At 33.1% G+C, this 18,424-nt stretch overlaps 1 protein-coding gene across 3 annotated transcripts in view; it reads left to right on the top strand.

The window, feature by feature from the left end:
- The window catches only part of LOC125057798, a 96,127-nt gene that overhangs the window by 72,453 nt on the left and 5,250 nt on the right, over positions 1 to 18,424 (top strand). For all 3 annotated transcript variants that reach the window (XM_047661697.1, XM_047661699.1, XM_047661698.1), the window contains 4 exons: positions 6,244 to 6,307; positions 11,595 to 11,752; positions 12,599 to 12,703; positions 18,245 to 18,394. In XM_047661697.1, the coding sequence (XP_047517653.1) occupies positions 6,244 to 6,307; positions 11,595 to 11,752; positions 12,599 to 12,703; positions 18,245 to 18,394 (477 nt within the window). The remainder of the gene's footprint in view (positions 1 to 6,243; positions 6,308 to 11,594; positions 11,753 to 12,598; positions 12,704 to 18,244; positions 18,395 to 18,424) is intronic.

The raw sequence follows: 18,424 nt of genomic DNA, 5'->3' as shown, positions 1-18,424 counted from the left end.
TAAGATTAGTATATACAGGATTTTCACATAGACACCCGAACAATCAGCGACTAAAGAAATTTAATATGATATCACTGTACGATCGGAGATCTTTAGCTGGTGTCTCGTTTTTTGTAAAAATTGCTAAATAATCAAATACAGAGCAGTGACCTCTTACAGGATATTAAAATTGTCGTCCCTTACTCATTCCCTAGGTCTAAAATCAGAAAAAAATCCAAATTCCTTCTGCAAAAACCAACATGGAGTTCAGGCAACTCTCTTTCGAATTCTTCGTCATTCTAATGGATTAAACAGTATCTATTTATACGGAGCTGGATATATTCGGTAGTGGGCTGATCGGTTTTAAAGAAAGCATTGTTAAGTGCCTATCTCGTACCTATCCGCTGTTTTGCTGGTAATTTTTTCTTCTGCTTAACAAAAACTTCTAGTATTTTTATTTTATGTTGTGTATATAAAATATATTCTTTAATTTTTTTGTAACATTTTTCCTTCCTTCCTATTCGGTGCACTCTTGACAGAGCGGTCGTGATCGCTAGGAAGTAGTTGTAGTAGTAGGGGCAGATGTGATGCGTTTTACGACATTTTGCCATCGTCGCCTATTAGTGGTCATCCTGCTGCATTGATTGACAGAGTCTCCTACGGCCGACTTAATTTGGTCAGTCCAACGCGTAGGTGACCTTCCGCGCGGTCTAGTGCCTTCCACCTTCTCCTGGACGACAAGGCGTTCGATGGACTGATCACCACGCCGAGATACGTGACCGAAGAATGTAAGGATGCGAGATTGTACTGTTGAAAACAGACGCTGCTTAATACCGAGTTCTTGAAGTATCGAGACGTTTGTACGAAACTCGGTCCACGAAACCCCAAGCATTCTCCTCCAGCACCACATTTCCAGAGCGTCTATTTTCTGCTTTTCCACATCTCGCAAGGTCCACGTTTCAGCTGCGTACAGAAATATGGGGAATATAAGTGTCTTCACGAGCCTGGTCTTCGTGGCTTTTGTTATATTCCTGTTTCTCCATATTTTTTTCATCTTGTCCATCGCCGTTCTTGTGATGCCCATACGTCGTTTGACCTCATCGATGCATCCGCCATGGCTTGAAATCTGAGCCCCAAGATAAACATAAGATTGGACCACGTTGCATTTCGCGATTTGAGTAACTTGAGGCGAATTATTTCTGGCACGGTCAACAATCATCACCTTGGTTTTGCTGCGATTTATCTTTAGTCCAAACTCATGGCTCACTCGTTCCATCCTTGACAGAAGCTCTTCCAAGTGTTGCGAACTGGATGCAAACAAAGTGGTGTCATCCGCGTAACGCAGGTTCGCAATTCTGTATCCACCAATTGTTACACCGTCTGTCCAGTCTTCCAAAGTGATGCGCATTATTAGCTCTGTGTACACATTGAATAAGAGCGGTGATATTATGTTTACCTAAATTGTCATACATTTAAGATAAAACAGTTTGTAACATATACCGTAGATCTAAATCTATATACATAGTACTAATTCTATGAATGATATCGTAAACTTTAATAAATAAATAAATTATCCTTCCAATAGCGTGTTAGTGGCTAAACACACAAATTAACACATGCAAATGTAGTGTAGAGTACGTCTTAAAACCAAAATCTGATGACGTATGATTTGCACAGGCCAACTACAAATAAGAAAACAATTGAAATAGACTAGCAACTGTCTGCCTCATACCTGCACGGTCTATCTTTCATTCTATCTTTGTTAATATTACTAACTTTCTAGGTAAGGGGGCGTCCATAAATTACGTGAGATTTTAATCAACCCCCTCCCCCAAGCCCCAATCTCACGTGAGATTTCTCAAAATGTGGGTTTCTTACGTAAACGCGTTGGATTGTTATTGTAAAAAGAAAAAAAAATTGCTTCGTGCTTTTATTTACGACTAAAACAAAATAAGTGAAATGTTGAGCGTTTAGGTATGGAGTTAGCGGGAAGTTGCAGAGATGGCCTTTAGGGTCAACCGTTTTCCTAATTTTTTTTTTTCAATAAAAAAAAAATTGCGTGATATTTGCCGAGACCCCCCCTCTCTCCAACGTGACTCCAATTTGACTCGACTCCCTCCCCCCTTTAAACACCTCACGTAATTTATGGACGTCCCCTAATGTGATAAACAATGTTATATAAAATGACTGATATGACCTCAAATTTTCACATTTGTGAATGAAGATGTTTAGTAGGTAGCGACTCCCACACTCCGCACATTCCCTGCAACAAAAAAGAGTGATTAGTTCTAAGTTAAAAATAAATTTGTATTTCTAAAATAGCTTATTAGTCACATACACTTACACCAAGATCTATGTTCTTTTTTGCAAGGTTCCACTCCGTCTCATGCAAGTAGCAGATAATATGTGGGGTTCGATTATCACTAGAATGCTATTCAAAACCTAGGGCGTGCAGTAAACCACCACGTGTTCCTTAGTCACAGCATTCTACCAAACCTCAGTGACATAACCGTTTATTATTATTATAACTTTATTAATTTATTAATACAAGCATTGTTTAGTTTACACTTCTTACTATAAGTAGTTAGTTGTGTTGTATTTGTATGGCTCCTTTTAGGGTAAAAACTTCCTCTATATTAATCTTTTCCACCTCTTCTTTTTTCTTTTCTTAAGCAACATTCATTCAGTTTTCCCCGCTGTATAACTGTTACGCCTTATAAAAACCTCCACATTACATAGAAGGTCGGAGTTTACCTGAAAGTGTACAGTCGACTATTTCGATTTTTTTTATTGATAAAAGATTGTCAACGCTCGGCACAATAATACATTAGTAAAGGAACCACAGTATACACTTACATAAGTAAGGTATAATCAATTAGGTTATATTAGATTAAACAAAATACACCGTAAAATTAGAAAACTTCGGAAACTGCAAACAAATTACGTATTCAACAAAATTTTACATAATTTTGTCAATAGATCACGAGGAAGTTTAGCCGAGATAAAAGCAGGTTAATTCAATGTAAAGAGGCTGACTTCCGAATTCAAATATTCATATTTTTATTACTTCGTTTGTAAAATTAATGTTATTTTACGCCTGTCTAATGATATTAAGTAAATATGTTAAATGATCGAACATATAAGTCGCGAATGGCTTTAAAATTGAATTAAGTGCATATTACGTTTAACCCATAAATTAAACTTAATTTGTCGAAAAATAGTCGAAAAACTCAACATTTTACCAATTTAATAATTACGTCTTAAGAAAAATAAGAAAGTTCGTTTAAAGACACACAAAAAAATAATTTTACTAACATTGAAACTGGTTTAGTTTTCCCACAAATTAGTTATACCAAAAACAATTCAATATACAGTCAAAATGTATTATAACGACATCGAAGGAACTCATATTTGGTCGTAAAAACCGATAGTCGTAACAGCCGATGACGTTGTTATTAAGTTGTCTCTTCACTGAGACATCACTTAACATTTCAACAGCCTTAAAAACTTTGTTAACTTATTTAGATAGTAATTGCTTTATCTAATTTACTACTCGTAATAAAGACAGCTGACATAAAGTGTCCAATAACAATACGAACAGGCTAAATTAAGGGAAATATTTCTTGTGGCAGAATCTCAATGCTGGCAGAATTATCTCGCGTTGTATTGCAGTTATTAAACTTTGAAAGAGACACTGGCTTTGAGAATACCAGCTCTGTCTAGAGGGCGCCAAGACTACATCGTATTTTTTAACGATCATAAAAAGAACATTTCTATCAAAATCGAATCTTTATATCGTCTCTTTGGACATTTAAATTCTCCCTGTTCTTATATTATTATTCACTGTTTAGATAGTAATTACCCGTGAACTTATTACGTAAAATAAAAAACATCAAAGAGAATCTTAAATAAACATTATTTTTCTGTAAATAACCGATTAAAAGCGTAAAAATTGATTAAACATTTCAATAAGATTTTCTTCAAATTCACCTTTACGGAAATAATTATTGTTATTCGTTTCATGTTACAGTTATAGTGAATTATAGATTTTACGGTGTTACAAAACAATATTGCTACCGTTATAAAATTCCACTTCTTGTCTATGAAGTCTGTACGTCTATAGTCTGTAAGTGCGGTGCGACAAATGGAGATTCTACACCAATAATAAAGAAATTTCTTTGTTTGTTTGCATTAGGCTCCAAAACTACATAACCGATGTGAAAAATTATTTCACCATTGAAATACTGCATTATTCTTGATGAACTAAGGCTAAAAGTTAGTGGTTTGTATAAAAGTTCGATAACGTAACCCAATGTGATAATAATACCAATGAATATCGCTTATTTTTATACAAATACTTAGTCTCTGTTATCTTTTGTCTTACTTCCTCTGTATAAATTACTCTGTCCATAGCGAACGGAAAAGATTTCCCCTTTCTATAAAAACAGTAATAGTTGTGATCGCATTACGGTACATGACATATTGAGACGAATGATCTCCTGTTTTTGTAACATAGGTAGTAACGTAGCGTACGCTATGCAGATTTCTGCCAACTCCAAAAATTGCAAGTAAAATCTAAAATTGGAAGGAATTTTTACCATAACTTGTATTTTAGAATAGATAGCTCGTATACTATAGATAAAGAATTATATATGATGAACTTTAATAAAGAAATAACTTAAAATAGAAATCTAATTTAAGTAGCACAACTTAATAGCAAACCTGGGAACATATTCGTGTTTTATATGTGTAAGTAAGGAAATATATTTTTCTTTAGTAGAAGCAAACTATTAAAATAAATAAAAAAATAAATCAGTGGCGCTGCAACCTTTTTAGATCTGGAACTCAAATTTCTGTATCTGTTTCATGATCAAGAAATCTAATAGGCAAGTGACTGAGCCTCCTGTGCCTGACACATGCCGTCGGCTTATTGGGTTTTCACAGTTTCCTCGCGATGTTTTCCTTAACATGAGCGTTGTTAAAAGCGCACGAAAGAAAGTCTATTGATGCACAGCCGGGGTTCGAACCCATGACCTCAGTGTGGTACGCTGAAGCCCCTAGGCCAACATTGCAGACTTGTATTACAAATTATTAAGACGCAGAACTTTCAAATAAAATTTCCTATATAGTCAAGAAATGCCGACCACTTTTACTGATAATAAACAACATTTTATTACCATTATAAAATTTAATTACCCTCCCACAAAGGAAATGTATTTATTATAAATGGTCAAAGTTATGAGGGTGGACTGAAGCGTGAGGTGTAGACGGAATAGGCGCCTCGATTCAATTGAATTATTATTATTGTCGTGCTATCTAGGCACGTTCGACAGCGAATCGTGTGGTCTTACATGCGATTCCCGGGTGAAACCGAAAAGTTAGAAAGATTCCATTCTGGTTTGTCTTAGAAAAAATCTTTTTAATTTCGTTAGTGACTCGGATGATCACTTAATCAGACCCGCCGGTTGCGCCTGTTTTCTTGATACTGCAGTCATGTTACAACATCCTACAGCAGTACAATAGTTATGTAACGGTATATAGAATAAGAAATATTTTCTTGGACAATATCAGTTGCTAGATTGTGCAAAAAAAAGGAAATGAGGAGGAAAAACTTCGCTACTAACATTTTAATGGCAATATTACAGATATAAAATCATTATAAGAAATGATTACAATTAATAACTGACATATACAACACAATATGGCAACAGTTTGGGAATATATTATTTTTAGCAAATCTTAACAAGTTTTTGATCATATCAAGATTTTTTTTTATAGAACAGAGGGCAAACGGACATTAGGCTCACCTAATACCGCCGCCCGTAGACACTCTCAATGCCAGAGGGCTCTCGAATGCGTTGCCGGCCTTTGAATTATTGGTGCGGCCTTTTCTTGAAGGACCCTAAGTTCCTGTTTTTCTTTCCAATTTTTTGTTATTTGCTTTTTTGATTATTATTATTTTGTGTGTTTCGGTAGTTTCAAATGTTAGGTATGTTAATTAATAAGTCTTTTTAGCTTTCCATTTCATGCGTCGTTTATATGACTATGTTCAAGTATTTCGATACATCTTGTACCGTTAAGCATTATATGACGAATGTATGACCCGACACGACTATGTAACACAACGTAATGTATGACCGCTTCGTCTTTATGCGTTTTGAATGGCATAATACATGATTGAATTTTATATGGGTCGTTGTGAAATTATTTTATAAATTTATATTGATTTTAGTAAAATTATAATAAATGATTCTTCTATTTCAGTGAGCTGACACAACTGGAAGGTATGGCCAACTGTGCGGGATGGAGCGAGGAACCAATATCAAAGGTATTTAAAATAAATTAAATACTTTTAAAATTCAATTTTAAACATATGTTTTTTGAAGTTATACTTCTTTAGGCGCGTTATGAAAAATTGCTGAGAGTGAAATTTTGCGATGCGCGCGCACCGTGACACAAAATTAACAGAATGAAGTTGCCCACGGAAGATGCTACGGCATTGGACATAATTTAAAAACAACATTTGAATAATAATAGAATTTATGTTACACTTAATGTAAGAGAATAGTAATAAATATTTATTTATTTAATTTTTAAATGTAATCTGAACTTTATTGACTATAATGACTCCTTTTCCAATCTATGATTGTTTAATTGTAATTTATTATGTGCATGCAATTAAAAACTATTTTTAATAATGCCAAAGAAGTATAACTTCTTACGCGCGTACATAAGTACACGCACCCTTTTTTTTATAAATTGCCTCAGCATATAGACACAACTTAACATTACGATCTAGCCTTAAGACTAAAGGGTAATTTAAAACTAACTTAGTTTACTAATAAAGATATTTAACATAAAAAAGTGTGCAATAACACCACTAACAGTCACTTCTTGTGTTCAATTTTTACACGCTTTATATTAGCTTCACCTGTATGTATGTATGTATGTATGTATGTATGTATGTATATATATATATGTATGTATGTATGTATGTAGGCGCTCTGTGCCATATTTTTCGTCTATCGAGCAACCCACGTTTTTTCACAATAATACCAGTATTTTTTGTTCATTACCATTTTCAGCCTAAATTAGGAATTATTTTTCACTTTTTAGTTTGATGTGCTTTAAAAGCGGGTGTTCTAGTTTTTTTAAACTATTATTTATTTCTTTTACCACTGTTAGCACTTAAGACTAACGTGCACTAAGACTTATGCGATTGATTTTGTCTTTTTTAATCTTCTTACTAGGCCCGTGGTGTTAGTTAATTAGCATGGTTTTTTATTATTTTGGTGACGTCCTTTACTTTAATATCCCAATGTAGGTCGTCATTGCACATGTAAAGGAATTTTTCTGAAACAAAGTCTCAGTTTTCTACATCGAAAAACAGCACTATATACGTCATTAATTACTTGACTATACACAATCTTTTTTCAAGAGATGTTAAAATTTATTCCTTTAATACCTTTAAAATCTACAATGAATGCTACAATTGAGATGCTACCAACTCTGCGTCGGTTGACCGGTCGAAGGTCTACTCAGAATTTTCTCCATCAAATCTGACGCCCAATCATTGACATTTCGTGATGAGGAAGAAGTTGTATCTCTGTCATTTTACTGTTATTTTATCAATGTTAGCACATTCTGTTCCTGTCGAACAAATGTTTTGTTTTAATATGCAGTTTGAATAATAAGCATGTAGCATATGAATGTCGGCAATACTTCAAATTGTTGTGTGTAAATAAACAACATATATTATTTAGCAATATTAATAGAAACATTAATTTAATAATTCAAGAGAATCACGTTTGAATCCCATTTATAATCCTATATAAGGCACAGAAACTACATAACTAACTACAAATACATAATATTTAATTACTTTTTTAAACAACTATTCGCTTCTGTCTTCTGTGAGTGAGAATTAGAACAGATATTTTGTATCATAATAGCATGTCTGCCTTTTACACTCCTGGATCGTGTAGCTACGAGAAATGACTCTCTTCTTTCATATAGGAAGAGTTTAATTTTTTTTATTTATTGAATTAAATGTTCTTAGCTGTAATATGATTTATTTCCAACACACAAACATAATAAATAATAATTAAAAATTGATAAATAGAAAATTAAAACAATTTTAAAAAGTTTGGTCCCTGTGCCAGTGTACCTTTAACGCTGGCAGCATTTCCTCGCTGTATTGCGATACTTATTCGTTAAGCGCGGAAAGCACCATCGCTGGGGTCACCAGTACTATCTACCAGGCGCCCATGCAAACCCCAACCAGGTGTTGATGTGAGGAACGTGAAACAAAGCACGATCACGAGTCTTGTAGGCTGTAACATGGAAGGGCACCTGGTTTTATTTTATCCCCAGTTTTTTAAAAAAAGTGCGTGCGTACAAAATACACATGTCAAAAGTGAAACTTCGTTGGCAAACTAATTTTTAAGTCTTGTTCATATTTATTTAAATCTAAAACTTTAGATTTCCGAGACTTAGAGGGAGGGAAAAGGGATTAAGATATGTTAGGAACTTAATTAATTTAATTATCATTAAAATATGAAGTTTCGAAAATTAATACAAATTTTAAATAAGTATAATTTATTTCTTCGGTAATAAAAACACGTGGCATTTTAATTTACAATTCGTCATTTGAGATTTCAATAAATTATTTTATTCGTACTCTTTACGAAATTTTAATTTTAAAAATAGAATTTCTTTAAGGTAATTCGCCCTTCTCACTCTCTATCAATCGCTGCACATCTTCGTGACGTTTTCTTAAAAATTTACCCTCATGCGCCTAAAGAAGTTTCACTTCAAAAACAAAGCATATGAAAGTACTATTCATATTGTCTTGCGTTTACAACGCTTCTAATATTGCGACTAGGAAAGCAATTGACTACAGTTTAAATGACTTCCTGCCACATTATATATGTTGGATTATGATGCTGTTACGGTGTGCATCATCATGTCCGCTATTTAAATTCCAAAACAAAATTAGGATAAGAAATTGTTTTTTAACGTTGGTCAGTAGCGCTACAAACTCTTTAAGTCTTTGTATGATTTCTGAATCTAGTAGTACTAAATAGGCAAGTAGGTGATCAGCCTCCAGTGCCTGACACACGCCGTCGACTATTTGAGTCTAAGGCAAGCCGGTTTCCTTACGATGTTTTCCTTCACCGTTCGAGCGAATGTTAAATGCGCACATAGAAAGAAAGTCCATTGCTGCACAGCCGGGGATCGAACCTACGACCTCAAGCATTAGAGTCGCACGCTGAAGCCACTAGAACAACACTGCTCATAATATATTTAATACCAATAATAGTTTTGTCAATGTACTTGGCCATTACCAGTATATTCAAAGATAAACAGTACGTTTCTATAGCCAATACTTTCCCCAACAACAATGCTGCGGTACGATTTCACCTATATATCGACTTCTATTGTTAAGCCTACCATTCCCACGTCCATCATTGAGTGCTTCTTAGATTGGTTATCATTTTGAATATGAAATATGACAGAAAATATCCGGTGAGAATGGAAAAATTTAATCAATTAATAAAACAACGAGAGTTCTATGTGTTGTTGCACCATTGAACATTATTATTTATTAGTAGAAAATCAAAAACTAACTGTTATTACGACACTTTTAATATAATTTTTTAATTTTTTTATTTACTATTTACTTTTACACACAAATCTTTCAAGACTTTTGTACTTACACTGCAAATTTTTACTATTATTATGTTTTTCTACTATTATTATTATTACATTGTTTTTTTTTTTTTTTGCGTCTGAGGCGCAAACTGTTGTGGTCTCTGGTAGAATGACCAGCCCTGCGGAAAACATCTGCTCCACAGCATAATGCTGACCCAGGGCCAGTTACAACCACAACACACACACATTACACACTCAAAATGTAACTTATTTATTTTTCTTTTTTGATTATTATTATTATTATTTTGTGTGTTTCTGTGAGTGTGTTTGGTTAGTAATAAATGTTTAAATGTTATGTTAAAAAAGTAATATACATGTTTTACATTTAAATTTTTATAAGATTTTATGGCCTGGTAACGATATATTAAAGCCAAGTGATATTTTCTTTTAATTTTCACTTTTTTTAATCGCGTCTTTTCCCATATTTGTCAACTGTTGTACTTGTTTATTACAATCGTACAAATACAACAATCAATACCATAGACTAGAAATTACATAAGACTAATATAGGACTGGAAAATCACATACATTTTTACAAAGAAAATCTATTATATAAAATTCTCGTGTCGCGGTGTTTGTGGTTAAACTCCTCCGAAACGGCTTGACCGATTCTCATGAAATTTTGTGTGCATATTGGGTATGTCTGAGAATCGGACAACATCTATTTTTCATCCCCCTAAATTTTAAGGGTAGTCTACTCTTAAATATATTTTTTTATTTTTAGATATTTTTTTCTGTTTTTATTTTTTTATGATACAACATTAAAAATACATACTACCCCTAATTTTCACCCCTCTACGATCAACCCCTATTTTTTATCATAAATGAGAAATATATATACATACAAGGCCAAACGACGTTTGCCGGATCAGCTAGTTATGTCTATATTTAAGAATTTTATTAATACATTATAGTATACAGATGACATATTTCAAATATTTCCTCCCCGATTCCAAGGTGACTAAAAAGTAAGTAGCCAGTAATAAAACAAATATAGTTTTATCGGTTTCAGAGAACACGGTTACTTAATTAGAATTTATGTGGTCGTGCGAAGGACTACAGTAGCACAATTGGTATCTTATTACTTAATGCCACTTAAACAGGTTCACGGCCAATATTCTAAGAAAAGCTACAACACTTACGTACACACAACAAGAGGTACCCATTGGTACTAGACTTTTAATAAAATACTAAATATTATCATATACATTTAATTTAACGTTTCATTATAATAGAACGGGGAAATAAACCAAATAGGTTTTCTATTTATTATTTTTGCTAGTGAAATGCAAAAACGTACGTAGAGGTGTGCACTCTATGGCATTTTATAATTTTTACTCTGTGACAGCACTAGCGCCGTGAATTTTTGCCGCCATTTCGGTGCCATTGTTTTTATTTTCTTTTGTTTTTCTTTGTTGACTTTATAATGTGAAAACAATTCGACTTCACCTGTTTATTTATATTAGATAAAGGAAATGACCAACCAACCATATAATTTTCTCAATATGTTTGAGAAAATTATATGGTAAACTTAAAAACAGTTTAAATTTCGGATAACGAACTTTGCATTTATGATAATGATAGTATTAAAGTATTGATATTAATTGAATATTTGCCTTCTTAAGCTTTTTAACATACAGTCGTGTTTCTGTCTTAACTACATAAAATACAATAGCTTTATGTTATATATGGTTACAGGCTATGAATTGATTTGAATTAAGTTTTGATAAACTGTAGGTAAATATATATATATACGTATTGTAAATAAAAATCGAATGCATTTTTATATATCATATGTCATTGTTATAATATACACTAAATTATTTCTTTATGAAAACCTATCATTGCAGACTAAACCATAATATGAATAACGTTTTAAAATATTTTCTTTTACTTTTCAGGAAAAGCAACGACCACCAATATACAATCCAGAAGACTACGCGACATCTCTCAAGAAATGGGGTAAGAAAACGAGTGGGGGGAATTTATACGATGTGGACCCAGGTCAGGACCCCAATAAGGCGAGAACCCTGCCCAGCCAGGGCAGTAAGGACTTCAGGTATAACTTTGTTGATAAAACTTAGTTTTTTTATATACACTTCGTTGCAAGAAATACAGTATAATTAAAATAATTAAATAGAAAGAAACGGGCGGTTTTATAGCTTCTGAGTGATCTATTTCCGGCATCTTATTAGCTTATGAATTTCACTACCGCAACCTGCATAAGTAGTCTGTAATTCTCAATAGATTTCGACGTTTTTATAACATTGTTTTCTCTTTTCATCACATTACATATTGAACAATAAGTATCGCATTCGACAAAATGTTGCCGGCAGCGTACACTGCCACAGGGTCCAAACTTTTTAAAGTTTTAGTTTTGTTTGTCCATTTCTAATTATTATCATTACTTTGTAGGTTAAGAATATTGTTAAGTATTATCAACACTACAATATATAATATCTGATGTCGCAACTCTTTAAACTTAACAGAAGTCCGGAATTCTATCACGAAAACTGGGTAAAATTAAGAATTGACTTAAGTCTCAGGGTCTGTTTCACAATGTACGGATAAGTTCTACATAAGTTCCAAATTAGCTCTTTATTGCTTATTGGTAGTATAAACACTATGGTTGCGTTTCACGACTGTCAGAAAGCGCTATTCGTCACATAAAGTCCATCATAAGTTATGAGTCCGATGAAGTGGCAAATAACACAATTTATCTTCCAAATAATTTATGTGTTGCATAGCTATTTGGTACTTTATCCATACATTGTGATGTGACAGACCCTTAGTCTCAAAAATGTTTACATACGAGTCGCACTAAGCTGAGTTAGTACTCTGTAATATCCATAGAGCTTATATCGCAAAGTTTGCGTATAATTCAATATTAAATATTTATTTTCAGGAATCCGTGTTTAGGTGTTGGCGAAGAAATGAGCCTTCGTCAATTCTGCTCACCGAGTGAGTTACTCACGAAGCTCAGGGCAGATCTAAGGCTTTCATTTCCTAGGTAAGTTTGCAATTTACTTGATGTAGTGGTGACGTATAGTGTATTGACCTGAGTTCTTGGTTTCGTTTCCCGGAATTTAAATTCAATGATATGCTGGATAAAAATTTGGAGAATAAAGCAAATAAAGAAATATATGTAATAAAAAGAAATATATATAATAACTAAAGAAATATGGCGCCTTAAACGATAATAAACCTGTTCATTTTTATAAATAAACTACTGCTGACCCGGCAAACGTTTGTTTTGCTATGTATATTATTTCTAGGAAACATTTTTTTAGTTCAATAAAAATAACTATCTACTATAATAAAAAACAGGGGTTAATCGTAGAGGTAAAAATTAGGGGTTGTATGTAATTTTGTATGTTGTATCATAAAAAAATAAAAACAAAAAAAATTCTAAAAACATATTTTTTGGGGTGTATACCCCTTATAACTTAGGGGTTTGAAAAATAGTATCCGATTCTCAGACTTACTGAATGTGCATAAAAAAAATCATAAGAATCGGTCAAGCCGTTTCGGAGGAGTATGGGAACGAACACTGTGACACGAGAATTTTATATACATAGAGATAACTTAGAGTAAAAATTGTAACTTAAACCAATGTAGAAAAAAATAATAACGTAAATAATTCCAAAATAAAAGGAAACACGCATATATCACCAAAACATTTAAACAATTATTTAACAGTAACACAGAGTTGCCAAGAAAACTATTTGTCCGTAAATCGTAAAACTTAACGGTTTAAGATGTTTCGAGCTGTAAAGAACATGTTAGCAATTGACTAAAATTCTCCTCTTTGGACAAGCATTAAATCAGTCAGCCCAGTAGTCAGGCACGAGAGTCTCAACCCTGAGGTTGTTTATTCGTACCCTGAGTGTTAATAAATAGGACAGGTAAAACAAGCTATGGGACTAAAAGTAACAGAGACGAACTTAAAAGAATAATACGTACAATACGGTACATACAAAAAGTTGTTAAAAGATATAGGTAGTGCTTTATCATCCGGGTTACTATTTACTTAAGTTGTACATATACGTAAGTTTTTTAAACCCTCCGACGACAACATAGTCGTGGATTTAGTTAGAAAAATATATTTAAAAAAAAGTCTTTTGATTAAGCAAATTATACAATTCTTTAATATATGGGCCATTATGTCCTATAATAATATTACTAAGTGAGTCCTCTAAATGCGTACCGAATTTTAACATTGCCTTATAACAGTTTTTCCCAACATTTTTATGCCCTGCCTCATGCCTTTTTATTTCTCTCTTCTATGTATGATATATAACATAGAAATAATAATATTTAATAGTAATCATAACAATCAAATATACAGTATTTAAGAAAACATAAGCTATAGGTTTTCCCAAATTACTATGGAATAATTACTGAAACACAGTAAGTAAATTTTCTATATAATGGAAAACTATAAAACAAATTAAAAATTATTTTAATTATTTTCGAAAAGCCCCATGACAATCGAATTGATCCTGTGGGGCTAATATGGATATTTAACATAAGAAAGTTTCTAACACCACTATGTAATTACAGTCTCTATTAAAGGGAAGACGCTCTGCTGTTGTGTTATATTTTTTCACTTACCACAGTTTAGCACTTAGACTAACGTCCACTAACACTAATTTAAATGGTTTTGCCCTTTTTATTTTCTCACTAGGCCCGTGGTGTTAATTTAATAGATGGCGGAGCCTTTGTTTGTGGGCTCCGGCAGTCTAAATTCATTAGAAATAAAATAATTTAATTTTAGATGAAATTGCTACATTATTACTGGTACTGATTATTGAACAAATGGAATATAAATATACATATTATATTCCATTATTAATATACATATTTATATTACTATTGCGTGTATAAAAACATAAATGTTTCTACATAAAGATATTCCTACATATCTTAAAATAGCCCAGGCCGGCGTTCTTTGATGACACCCATTAAAGTTATATAAAATTGGCTAAAAATAAACGTCACATAATATTGACGTCGGATAAGTGAAGAAAATTGCGCAGGCAGCACCTACTGTACAATTAGGTGCAAGAACTGGCAATGATTTTATTTGTTCATCTGTTATTTGTGGAAAGCGTATGTGTTGTTTTTGTTAAGGCGTATGGTTTAAGTTTCAAGTGTTAAAATACGAGTAATGCGGTGAAAATATATAATATATATATTATATATTTTATAGAGCGTTACATATACGCCGGTCGAAAAGTTTTATGTAAAAAAATAAGAATAAAAACTTGAATATACATTTTAAAATATATTATATGTATCATAAATAGAAGAGGTGTGGATAGGAAACTCTGAACAAATTACGGGAATGAAAATAGCAGAGACAAACATCAGAGAAATAGTGTTAAACAAACGATTAAAAGATTAAAATCTAAAATTTGCTGTAAATATAATACAAAAACTTGTTAACAGAAATAAGTAGTACTTAATCAAACGAGTTACAAATGCTGATAGTGATAAAATCTATAGTCTATAGTCAGGAAATTAGCTGAAAAAAATATATAAAAAAAGAAAATAGGGTTTTTATTGTAGATTTTGGCTCACCCATCGTCACCGTCACCAATCGCCGAAGTGTATTCATATCGTCAGAGTCGCTCCTATATTTGAGGCCTTAAATATTTTGAACTTCATGCGTATTGGTTGCTCATCATCGTTTGGAAGGAATCAAAACCGAAAGCAGGTTGCTTAGTAAAAATCATCCCTCGTCCATTACTTTGGCCTTCAGTAAAACGTCTAAGATATACAATTTTTCGCTACGCTATCTTCACCGTACAAAAAGTGTTCATCACCTTGATGCCTGGAAGCCTCGATCCGCTTTACAAGACATATTCTTTTGCGAACTAGCGAACTGTGGAATCAAATCCGGAAAAATGTGGAATCGGTTGGGGTCTTCCCTGGGAGATACGACCTCCAATTGTTTAAAGAAAGAGTGTTCCTTTTAAAAATCTTAAAACAATGAATTCCAAACTTAATAAAACAATCAATAATTGGTTATGTTTTGAAACAAAAATTATAATTTAAAAAAATATAACTAAAATAACGAATTGTATCATTTATGTTTTTATAGTTTTAAAAAATATCAAGTTTAAAAACTTCAAAGAAAAGAATTATTAATGATGTCGCTTCAATTCGCTTTCGCCCGTACGTTTTACCCAGCGCAATCAGTTTTTGTGCTCAAAAATTGCGCACAATTATTTTACATCTCGAGAAACAGTTGATAATTTTAAAACAATGCGAAATAATTTACGACATTCCAACAGACGTATTATTTTCTTCATTCTTCACATCTGGAATCTCACTTTCATTTTTTCCTTCAATCACGCTCGCAGGGCATAGGTTTGGTTTGCTTAGTGTGTAAGGTCACGTTCAAATTCTCGCTTTGGGTTGGGGTTAATGTAGCTAATGCATATATATTTGTAATGAAACCATTAGCTAGAAAAGATAATTAATAATTTTTAAAAAATAACAGAGTACTCTTTATGCTAGCAGTATTTACTTGCCGTTCTTCTTCTACACTAGCACTCTTCATTTATAAAGGTCGTGTTAGTGGCGCTGCACAACTTCTTCCACTCTCCAGGGGAGCTTGCCGAAGACAGGGGTCTTCGGCAAGCTTCTATGCCTAGGTGATGATATGACCTGTAAGGGTCTTTACTTGATCGGTCCAGCGAGTAGGGTTACGATGTGTTTTTCAAAACTTTCTGGATCTCGGCATGTCTAAACAAGTCAGGAAGCGTTGGTAACAAAGTGTCGAAAACGATTTCCATTTCAGTATGGACACGTTTGTTTCCTTCGCTGTCCAGGGAATCCTAAGCTTCCACCTCCAACACCACATTTCCAGAGCATCTATTTTTCTCCTTTCAGATATCCGAATTCATTATTCCTTGCTGTATTGGCTTGAAAAAAACTCGTTGACCACGAATGTAGGTATATTCTGTAAAACATCCGTTATGTCCAGTAAATCATATTATAGATACATTTAAAAGTTATTTAATATAAAGAATGGTATTAGTTGAACAAATTAATAGGTTATTTATAATCTTGCTTAGTTTTTTATTACTGAAATTGGTAATAATCATGCAAGCGATTTTCAACTTACGAATTTTTCGTTTTACGTACGAAAATTATACTTTTTAATCGATTAGACAAAGAAGATTAGAATCCTTTTTGATAGATTATTGTTCCCGCTCTAACTCTTCTAATTTTCTCACAATATTATCAAACTCTATCATAAATCTCGCAGCATACTTGCTTACCATAGCTTTATATACATTACTTCTGTCTTTCTTAATTTAATATGTTATATGTGTTAATTACGAGATTATGTCGTATAAAAAAATCTAGTATTTTTGTTTTGTTTTAATGAAAAGCAATCTGGTTCTCGTTAAATCTGAAATATATTTAAGTGTATCTTGAAGTTCCAAACAATTGAAAGCTGGTATCGCCCCGTTAGACTAATGATACAGTCTTGACATAGGCCATAAACGTTTTAAAAAGCCTTAAAAGTGGTCGAGGTATACCGCTATTTCTGCGTATCCTACGAAGTTGCCAGCATTAGCTAGTTTTGCAATAAATTGTTACTACGTTATAGAAGTTTTATAGTCATGAAGCCTATAAAAGTCCATAAAATTATTTATTGCAAATAAAATGACGGCAATAACTCTAAAAGTGAACGAGTATTATTATCTTATTTGCGTTGATTACCGTTTTAATAGATTTTATATTGCGCATAAATATAATACGGTAATTATTGTAGTAAATGATATAATTATAAATTTGTAGATATTCATTACAATAATGATACTATGGGACTTTGTTTTACTTTATAAAAGGTTTATTATAAACAAGCATCAATTCGCCAGCATTGTGACGGTTAACGGTTGTGAAACTAACGTCGTTAAATTGTAATAGATTATTTTTTGCAAGAAGGGTTTTTTAACAGTAGTAATACGTAAGTGTTAATTATGTAGAATTTGTTACGCCTAGTATCTATAATCATAAGTATGTCAAATAGAAAACATACTCATGATACAGCTGCCCACACGACACAGGCTTTTCACCATCACCATCTTTTTTAGTATGTGTAAAAAACGAGCACTAAGTTCCTAAGTACTTGTAGGCCTTGGACACTGCGACATCAGAAGATATGCGTTCCCGACCTTTAAGGGAGTGGTACGCTCTTTTCTTAAAGACTACTAAGTCGTAACGGTTCAGAACTACATGTACAAGCTAGCTTGTTCCAAAAAGTAATGGTGCACGCCAAGAAGAGTCTCAAAAAGCGCTCTGTGTTGAAACGCCAGACGTCAAGGTTGAACTGGTGGAATTTTGCATTGTATCTTGACGTCCGATGATGAACTTTTAACGTTATTCGCTAGAAATCAGGACCTCCAGCTTACATGTGTGATATTTAAAATATATAAAGCCTGCAACTGTTTGGGCCTTTATGCAAACATTTTTATTACATCAGGTCAATTGTAATAAAAATACAGCTAATATTCATTCCATACTTTTCCAGTTTCGTCCAAGAGTTCGCGAGTGAACCGCTAGATGGAGTGACGTTACTTCTCGAACTCCTGCGCAACGTTCAACTCAGTCAAACGGGTGATGGGGCAAGGGGACCGCCAGCTGTCAGGCGCAGGCCACTCCTGGATGAGCTGGCTTGCTTGTAAGTTTGTTTAAAATGTAGCATGCTAAA

This window comes from Pieris napi, chromosome 17 (assembly GCF_905475465.1).
Source record: "Pieris napi chromosome 17, ilPieNapi1.2, whole genome shotgun sequence".
Taxonomy (NCBI): domain Eukaryota; kingdom Metazoa; phylum Arthropoda; class Insecta; order Lepidoptera; family Pieridae; genus Pieris; species Pieris napi.
Note: the sequence above shows the minus strand (reverse complement) of the source record. Positions and strands in the feature narration are given on the sequence as shown.